The sequence below is a fragment of the Lactuca sativa genome, chromosome 5, assembly GCF_002870075.4.
Source record: "Lactuca sativa cultivar Salinas chromosome 5, Lsat_Salinas_v11, whole genome shotgun sequence".
NCBI lineage: Eukaryota > Viridiplantae > Streptophyta > Magnoliopsida > Asterales > Asteraceae > Lactuca > Lactuca sativa.
Window position 1 is genome coordinate 348,673,454 of NC_056627.2, and position 9,706 is coordinate 348,683,159.

Genomic DNA, 9,706 nt, shown 5'->3' on the forward strand with positions numbered 1-9,706 from the left:
CAAAGTCTTGCCACTAGATGGTGACATGTGGCACCAAGTTCAACCATTTTCACCCTATAAATAGAACCTCTCCCACCCTCATTTTCTTCACACCTTTTCCATTATTTCTTCTCTTTACTCTCTCTCTAGAACCTCTCTCTAGCCCCGAAACCCCCCAAAAAGCCTAGGGAACCTCCCTAGCACAAGGCGGAAGCCCCGGAGTGCTCGACGGCTCCGAGAAGAAGAGCTTTTCGGCTTGGAAACGCTGCTCCAAGCAAAACCCGGTTTTCTATAAAACCCATTGTAAGTGAGCTACGCCTATGCTATTTTTAATATAGTTTTTATTTAATTATAGTAACATTATTAGGAACTTATAATAAGTACTTGGGCTATTATTATGGGTTATATAAGTATAAAATACTTAATGCTTATATAATAGTAATAATAGCTAGACTATTAATTAGTCTCGACAAATAATAGATTAAACTCTAGTGGTAATAATACTAGGTTTCGTCGAAGGAAATTATTTTTAAGAAGCGAAGCGCTGTTTGAGTTCGGAATCACCACCTTTTCAAGTGAGTGCATAGTCCCTTTCATGAACATGATTTTAATACAAGTATCGATTGAAGTATAAAATATATATATTTATTGTGCGAATTATTTGATGTTGCCTGAGATACTTGTTAAAGAACATACCTGATTATATATGCTGATTTAGAATAAAGAGTAAACCTAAATTAATTATGAGGAATATTGGGTAGTATTTTCTTATGAGTACGAGTGAATTATACTCAGAGAATAAAACCTTAGTATATGTCATTGATCCGGGAGCATGGATTAGACATAGTCATTGTCCCTAGTCCGAGAGCATGGATTAGGCATAATCATTCATCATTAATCCGAGAGTATGGATTAGTCATTCGTCCCTAGTCCGAGAGTATGGATTAGGTAAAGTCGTTCATTTCTGATCCGGGAGTATGGTAAAACGGTCAATCTTAGGTCCGAGAGTATAGATAGTCTCGTTGTGAGGATCGACGGGGTGGGATAAGAGTTGTTTATATATATATATATATATATATATATATATATATATATATATATATATATATATATATATATATATATATATATATATATATAGTGAAATTGTATATTTTGTGAGTTTTAAACTATATATACGGTATAACATTGTGGGATTGAAATCCCTATGTACTCACCAGGTTTCCCAACCTGACCCACTCAGTTTATTTATATCACAGGTGTTGATATGAAGTCACATTACACTGAGAGATTAAGGAGATATAAATCACTAGTGATAATGAATGTAACTTTGTTTATGCTTATGTTTCTGTATTGACGATGACATCCCAAATGTTTTAAAATGAATAAAAATACTTTTCTTCGAAAGTGCTTTGATAACGTATATATCATGTTTTACTGGGAACAAATTCCGCAACATTTTTATTAAAAAAATGTACTCTGATTTTTATAAAGCATAAACAAAATCGGTCTTTTCTGGCCGTGAAAATGAGGATGTTACATAGCAGATGTTGAAAACGTAGAAGGGCATGTTTAAAACGATGAAACTGTAATTATGTACAAATTGATGTGATGAAAGTCTGAAAATATAGAAATTTACTGTTTACAAGCGTCTTGGTTTTTAATATATGTATATAATTATTATTTAACAGATAATAATAATGATTTATTTATTTCTTAAAAATTTATATATATATATATATATATATATATATATATATATATATATATTTAACCATATAACTTTGTACATGCACAACAACTTCAAGTTCCAACCTTATCTCTTATGATAAAATTCTAAATAATGATAATATTAAAAATTATTTTTTAGATTTGTTATGAAATTATTATTTAATTGTTAATAACAATGATTTAGTTATTTTTAATATAAAATATTTTTTCCTATCCTGCGCAACGCGTGGACATTCGCCTAGTAATAATAATAATAATAATAATAATAATAATAATAATAATAATAATAATCATAATAGTTTAATAATTTCAATAATAATAATTAATGATAACAATAATAGTGTATCCTCACCAAATACTAATGATAATGTTGTAATCTCACCAACTTATTTGTAATTGTGTGATCGAAATACTATTTTCTCATTGATTATATGATTTGATCTTGTTAGTTAAAATGTTACTACCAAAATTTTATATCACAAGTTAATGACGTGTAATTTAATCCTATGTATCTTAATATCATATATTATTTCTGTCAACTAGGGTGACAATAGTTTAATCGTGCGTGAGGGGTTCCTTTCGACTAGTTTAGAGTTACAAGCTACAACGACATTCTAGTATAATTTGATTATTTTATATAAAGTTTATAATTTTAGATGTATTTTATTTATATATTTCTAATTGTAAAAAAGATAAATACATATTGTAGTACAAACAAATAACTATTACGCGTGATATACAATTCTATGGTACGAGAAGCTCGCAATAATCTAGATGGTTGTTTTCATTTTATGACCATAACACATATAAAGGGTCTCCCTTTGAAGATCAGAACTTTCCTTGTATCAAAAAGTTAACACATATTAGGTCTACTAAAAAAATTGTACATCCAAGCACACCCACAACCATTTAAAATAAACAAATAATGTTTTTACTTTTTTATTATATATCTTTACAAACTTAAATATACATATCTTTTATTATGTACCTTAGAACCTTAGATATACATGGTTTCTGTGAAGAATATATTACAACAATCGAAAAAATAAATAAATGGTTACATTTCCCAAAATAAAAGTATGTCAATGAACAATAAAAGAATCACTCATATATTTTCTGTAATAACCCTCCATGTATGAGTATTAACAAGTTCAATCCTTGCAAAAACAACCTCAAACTTAACATGGTCTCCAAAAAGTTTTCGTCTTCAATTAGGTTCATCTTTAGCTTTAGCAAAAATACTCCCCGAACTTGGTTGTCGACTCATGTAAGAAGATCGTATAGTGTCCTCAAACCCTGATAACCCGAAACTCTGTGAGTTCTGCAACATCTCTAATGTAAACTGTGTTTCTGATGGTGCACGTAACGTTGACCCATATATTTGATTGATCATAGAGTTACTAGGATGGCGATAAAGCAGTTTCGACGTGTTAATTGTCACATTAGCCACATTGTTGTCCTGGTTGCTAGACAGCAATTGTCGGTGACCAACACCACGAGCCGGTGACACATCATGATTGTGCTTCCCTTCGTAGGTCGTTATCACCGAGCGCATGTCATGAGATGCGCGTTCCACATGTTTTCTAACTGAGCAATTAGGAGTGGTGCACTTGTAGTAACTCCTACAAATGTTGGTAAAAGAAGAAAATAATTAAACTCTATATGAATCTTTTTGCAAAAAGTTGCTAGCTTTTTCTTTCCTTCGTTTATATGAAAGATATAAAGTTTAAAGTAAAAAAAGAAACAATAAACAAATGATTACCTCGGATTAGGGTTCCCTTTCACTACTTTTTGGCCATACTTTCTCCATCTATATCCATCATCGAGTATATCAATATCACTTATGGTTTGAACAACAACTCTCGATTCTCTTACAGTCCTACTTATCCCTTCGTTTTCACTCTCTATCTTCCTGTTAAACAATTTACGAAATATGTTTAAGATATTCACTTTAAATAACAGATTTACACGTGTCCTAATGTAATGGTTTTGACATTTTTAAAGTTGAAAATAAGAAAAAATAAAAAAATAAAAAAAGTAGTTATCAAATCAAAATTGTCCTTTCAACAAGAAGAAAAGGAACTCACAGTCTTTTAGCCGGAGTTTCATTTTCAATAAACTCATCTCCACCTGACGTACTCCGATCAAACTCATCATCTCCGATCGAAACCGATGAATTTTCCGGCGTTCCAATCAATTCCCATTGTCCAGAACCATGAGATTGATCTTGGAAATCATTAAATTGATTCATTACAAGTGAATTATTCGAAACCGATGAAGAAGATGATCGTTTGGTGGATTGTGGTTTCGGATGATTATGATTTCCTTTATAAACAATCTCTGTAATATCCCCATCTGAAGATGTCTCCACCTTCTTCCTCATTGAACAATTTCGATCGGAACACTTGTAATAACTTCTTGGATTTTCACTACCTTTCACTTGTTTTTGCCCGTATTTTCTCCAATTATACCCATCATCCAACTTCTTCTGTGACGATCGATGATTATAGATGTTACGATTAGTTGGGTAATTTGATTCGAAGCTCTGTTTCTGAAATGAATATTCTGATTTTACCAAACTTCTGTCATCTTCGATTCTGGGTTGTTGATATATTTCCTGAAAACTTACTGTGTTAGGATTTGATTGGGTTTGAAATGGGAAATCGGTGAAATTGTCGTGTTCTTTCTTTATGCCGTGTTCTTGACTTTGATAGTTGGATGTCCAATTGGAGGCTTGTAAAGGGAAAGAACCAGTCGTTGGAGATGGTAAAATCTACAAGAAATTTGTAAAAAGTTAGATACTTTCATATAGATTTATCAATAAAAATGGTACCAAAATTGAAAAGATCGAAACTTGGGTAATGGGTTTTTCATTTCTCCAAAATCCAATTCGTTTGTTTTCGAGAAATGTAAAACTTTGGTAGAAAATTTTCTTATCATGACAATAAACCAGAGCTCTAGGACGTCATTAATGGCAGAGAAAAAAAGCCAGACTTACGTGCGAAGAAGAAAGGAGAAGAGGGGAGTCGAGAAGATCAGCGGAGGTGAGAGCACCGGTGAAAGAGAAGTAGGAGGAAGGTGAGAACGCCGGTGGGGTAATGGGAAGTAAAGGTGGAGGTGTTGATTTGAATTTGGGTACACCGGCGGCAGGAGGTACGGCGGTGGTGGAAGGAGGTGGTGGTGATGGTGGTGAGTTTGATGGTGATTCAAAGGAAATACCTGAAGAAGACATGAGAGGAGGTTCGGATGAGAAAGTCAGAGAGAGTTTAATGAATTTATGACAATGTGGATTATGAAGGGCTTGGTGTAAGAGTGGGGTTGAAACTTGAAAGGTGGAAGCGTACCTAACAATTTACATGAGAAATTGCTTGGCCCCTACCCCTATCTCTTAAATATCTTCCATTTTGGATTTTGGATAATCACAAAAAATACTATATCTTCACGTGTTCAAGGCTTTGATTACTCATTTATGAAATATTTTTGTGGGTTTGAGAATAAGTTTGTCATGCAATGGTTTCATAACATTATAATTGTGAAATTTCAAAAAATTGAAAAATAATGAATCTTTCCATTTATAAAAAGTAGGCGAAGTTTCATTATAATTAATCCACACAAACTGTCAAACTCAACTTTCACACCATCTATAATTTTATATGCATCTCTCTTTTCAAAATTGTCTTCTAGAATCCAAAAATACCAACAAAAGTAAACAAGTCGTATGCTCATCCAATACTGATAAAAGATAATTATAGTTGGAAAGATGATGATTGTTTTTGTTAGATTCACAGCTGATTTTTACGATACTTAAAGATAATTATAGTAGGAAAGATGATGGTTGTTTTTGTTCGATTCACAATCACAACTGATATTTACGATAATTAATAGAGTCAAATCACTACCCTCTTTCACTAATATTCTATCTTCAAGTTGTTGAACTTTGATTGTTCATATTTTGCAATCTCATCAACATCATGAGTATACTAAACTAGTTGTTTTGGCTAATTGCCAAAGTTATAGTTAGGTTGACATTTGACTTGAGCTTGTTAGATATTTTTGGAACCATCTAAATTAAATGTATATAATTAAATTTTCGTTTATTGTATGTATTATTTAAAATTATTGATGAAACTGATTTTATCAATAAATAAAGATAAACACTTACCGTGTTTATAGGTTGAGTGTTTCTAGTTGATTCAAACCCACTTAAATCCCTAATATCTCTAACATTTTGTTATATCTCAATCTATATAAAAATGTGGGATATGAAATACACATACAAAATTCATGAATCTTTTGCTTAGAGGTTTAGAGAGAGCGTTTGAAATCAACTGAAAAACAAACTCTACTCATCAGATACAAAAATCTCAACAAAAGAACGCATGTAATATTCCTTCTTGTTTAAGTTTCATTTAATAAAATTCGAGATCAAACATCCAACGTTTATGTTTTCGGGTTTTAAATCTAGTTATTAAAATAGCTAACATTGTTTTGATTAGCCATTAAGCCCTTATCTAGATTTTTTTATGAGTTAGTCATCAAAAAGTCTATACAATGTAAGTGTGACATAACACTTAATTCCATGTCAATAATAAATATTTAGTGGGTGGATTGGTTTGCATATCAAGTCTTTGGTTTCAGGTTCTTCAGTTTCATAGTTATTTGAAGATCAAGAATTGAGTTTTTGCGACTGTCGTTGATCAAGAGTTGGTTTGTGAGTTTGCCTATAAATACTAATAGTGTTGACCATCTATGTGATGAGTAGTTGTTCGGAAAATTATGCTCTATAAGATAGTTCGGAAATTTAAGATGAATGAAGGGCAATGCAACGGTGGTAGGCCACCACCATCGCCCCACCTATATATGTGAGGGAAGGTCAGACTGAATGAGTGGAGGAGGAGCGGAAAAGAAATTGAGAATTAGGAAGCTTAACATGCCTGTAGGTATATTGTTGATTGGAATACTATATGTATCTCCTTATTGTATTCAATCATGCATTATTCTTGAGAAATATGTATTTGAATTTGGGATGTTCTTTTAATGTTTTCTAAATGAAATTTATGTGTTTAAAACATAATCATGTGCATCCGTATTAGGTGAGTTTGAGACTTGTGTGGTCCGAACACTTGGGGAATATTAGATGTCCAATGCAAAAGTTGTAAATGTTGTGAAAGATGGTGAATGATTTCCATGAAAGCGTTACATGTGAAAGTTGCAAAAGTGCAAAATTTTGTAAATAGTTTCCAATGAAACTATCATACGTAGTTTGGTTCTTCGAATGCCCTTCATGTGGTACTTGTTACATGGTGTACTTTTATACCTAGAAATTTGTTGGAGCCTTTTTGTAGAAAATATGTTATATGATGTTTTTTTTTCTACATATGCTTCGTAACTATTTTTGAGACCGATACACTTACCTTGAGAGTCCCTTAAGAACGAGGGTCAAAGACTTGTAAGTTATAGATTGACTTGGGGTTTTGATTTCCATATCATACATCGCATACTTATACAATGATTTCCTTTATGATGTGTTTAGGATGTTTATGATATTAATAGTTGTGTATTTATATCCTTTACAATGTTTCCCCAACTTATTGAAGCTTTGATGATTTTATGAATTTTGTAAAAAAAGGAGTTATGATTTTATATTGTAATATGTTCATTCCTTTTTGTCTAACCACGATATTAATCACTTGGCTTTCGATGCCTAACATCCTATTTTGACATGTGGTGGTTGTTACTTAGTGATTTGAAGACTCATGAGCTTAAAGACATTTATAAGACATTATATTTTGGTGTATGTAATATGTTTACTTTAAATTGGTGTCACTTGATTAAATCGTTACCTATTTCCTCATTGACTTTTGTTAAATGGTTTGAACTTTACCTTAAATGGATATTTAAATTTGCCCATACAAAAATCACCAGTTTAAACAAATTTTAAAATTGTTATCGACTTGGAAATAAAGCAACCAAAATTATACAATATTTACTAGAATTTAAGTTCAAATGTATCAATACAAACCTAGATTAGACTAAAAAAGATACACACCATCAATTATTCAGATTAAGAATGGTATGTGTCCCGCTTATGTGTTTCTGAACCAGGTTGCTGCAGAAAGATCTTTGTGGGATCACTAGGATCAACATATCTGCTCAAACAAAAAGGGGGGAAAGTGAACAATCAGAAACATGAAGGGGGTAAACTGTAAACTTCTTTATAAATAAAACAAATCAAATGAACAAGAAACAATGCTTACGCTGCATGCATCATTTCATCAACTGGAGTTTGAGCTGCTCTTAAAGGATCATTTCCAGTTTGAAATTGTTGATTATATTGTCTCACTGATTTTATCAAGGTGAAAAACAAGGGCACAAATGTCCCACAACCTCCATGTTTAAACAAAATCTTGAAAGAGTGAGTAGGGTACATTTCCCTGTTTTGATCATATGCCACCACCTGCAGTTTTAAATCATTCAATAAGATAATTAAAAAGCTAATGGGTATGATTTTTTTTAATGAAAATGATTGTTTTTGATCTGCTTACAGGCTCTACAAGTCCAGATATATTGTTGCAGTGAAAGACTGGTTGGTTAAACTTTTCATCATGTACATAAAGCTGCAGGAATGAAGAATGCATCAGAAAAAAGGAAGAAACTCGAAAGATTAGATGATTTATGCATTTTGAGTAACAAGATGAAAGGTTTTTTTTTTTTTTTTTTTTTTTTTCATACCAGAGGCATGTCAAAAGCATAGAAGAAATCTGTAGGTGGTTTATCAGCAACAAAAACCATGCGGACATTTGACAGAAAGAGTTTACCCTTTGTTTTAATGGTTCCTCCACGAGCCCTGAACATATTATATAAAAATGTTAGGTTTTGTTCAAACTAGAATTTTGAAGACATTATTAATCAAATTCAATAGCTTAGCCTAGTAATTCTACTTCCCCTGTTATGGTTCTTGAAAATTTGATTTGAACTTGTTTCGTTCTTGTTAATACTTAACATATGAAACAGAATCGTTGTTCAGGATCCCGTTCGTCGATGGAAATTATCAAACCCTCGATGGCAAGCAATACAAATAGTCATCAGAACTCGGAAGCTTCCGATCAAATTAATTTAAGATAAAACCGACTTGTTTGAGAAGTTATAGAAATTGCCTAGTCGCAGTCTGAGTTATTACTAAAAATTCCAAAAGCAACTTAAACAAGAAATCCTTACATTTAGGTTTTGATTCGACAATTCAAATACATTGATCAATGATCATCATCCGGCGAAACAGCACAATAACATGGAAAATTGAGAAATGGAAATTATACTCACCCGTGGATTTTGTTGATCTCAAATTCAATTCCGTCTCTGATTAAGACGAACATCTCGTTGACGAATGCTACCGGCATCCCGTTGCCATACAGTTGTGGGTTTAGGGCCATAATTCAGACCGCCGACCTCCTTCAAATCAAGCGATTGGGTTTTTTCGATTCAGATGTTTTTGGAATCGTATTATCAAGAACACGGGATTTTATATATATGTAGTAAAGGTTTTCTGAATGAGATATTTTTCGAATCGTGTTATCAGGAACAAAGGATTTTGTATGTAGCAATAGATTCTGCTCCGAAATCCACGACGTTCCAGAGATTTCTTTTACGTTGTGAATCTTGATTCATGCATTAATTCCGTGTTTTCCACTTTACACGCTTTTCTTCCGAAATTTAAATCCCAATTATATATATTAATTACCAAAAAGAGTTTTCCTCACATATTTACTATTCATTTCAACTTTGATTCCTGCCCAATGGATAGTCATACCATATACTCATTTTGGCCGTTGGATAGTCGTCACGTGATGTTCTCTTTCTTTCCCTCTGAAAATAGCAACTTTAAATTTGCACATGGTAACTTTTATATATTTACATTTTCTACCTTTAAATATTTTTAGTCTAGCAGTTTTAATACCTCAATTTTAAAAGTAAATTATCGGGATTTGTAAGTTTCAGC

At 32.2% G+C, this 9,706-nt stretch overlaps 2 protein-coding genes across 2 annotated transcripts; both read right to left on the reverse strand.

Annotated features, from left to right (window-relative positions):
- Positions 1-2,661: 2,661 nt before the first annotated feature.
- On the reverse strand, positions 2,662-5,073 carry LOC111898349 (probable WRKY transcription factor 25). The gene is given in 5 exon segments (XM_023894276.3): positions 2,662-2,919; positions 2,921-3,332; positions 3,473-3,622; positions 3,798-4,483; positions 4,709-5,073. Coding segments are annotated over 5 exon segments (1,590 nt in total). The 5' UTR covers positions 4,943-5,073; the 3' UTR covers positions 2,662-2,811.
- A 2,598-nt stretch (positions 5,074-7,671) lies between these two features.
- LOC111898348 (uncharacterized) lies at positions 7,672-9,412 on the reverse strand. Its single transcript, XM_023894275.3, has 5 exons — positions 9,031-9,412; positions 8,443-8,557; positions 8,256-8,327; positions 7,968-8,167; positions 7,672-7,859 (listed from the first exon to the last, which is right to left on the reverse strand). The coding sequence occupies exons 1-5, from the start codon at positions 9,138-9,140 to the stop codon at positions 7,775-7,777; spliced, it is 582 nt and encodes a 193-aa protein (XP_023750043.1). The 5' UTR covers positions 9,141-9,412; the 3' UTR covers positions 7,672-7,774.
- Positions 9,413-9,706: the final 294 nt, after the last annotated feature.

Excerpts from the sequence above, each read along its gene's own strand:
- LOC111898348 (XM_023894275.3), bottom strand. The coding sequence starts at position 9,140 with ATGGCCCTAAACCCACAACTGTATGGCAACGGGATGCCGGTAGCATTC. Across the intron at positions 8,328-8,442 it reads ATGCTTTTGACATGCCTCTG|CTTTATGTACATGATGAAAA; the intron begins GTATGAAAAAAA and ends TCATTCCTGCAG. Across the intron at positions 7,860-7,967 it reads GATGAAATGATGCATGCAGC|ATATGTTGATCCTAGTGATC; the intron begins GTAAGCATTGTT and ends TTGTTTGAGCAG.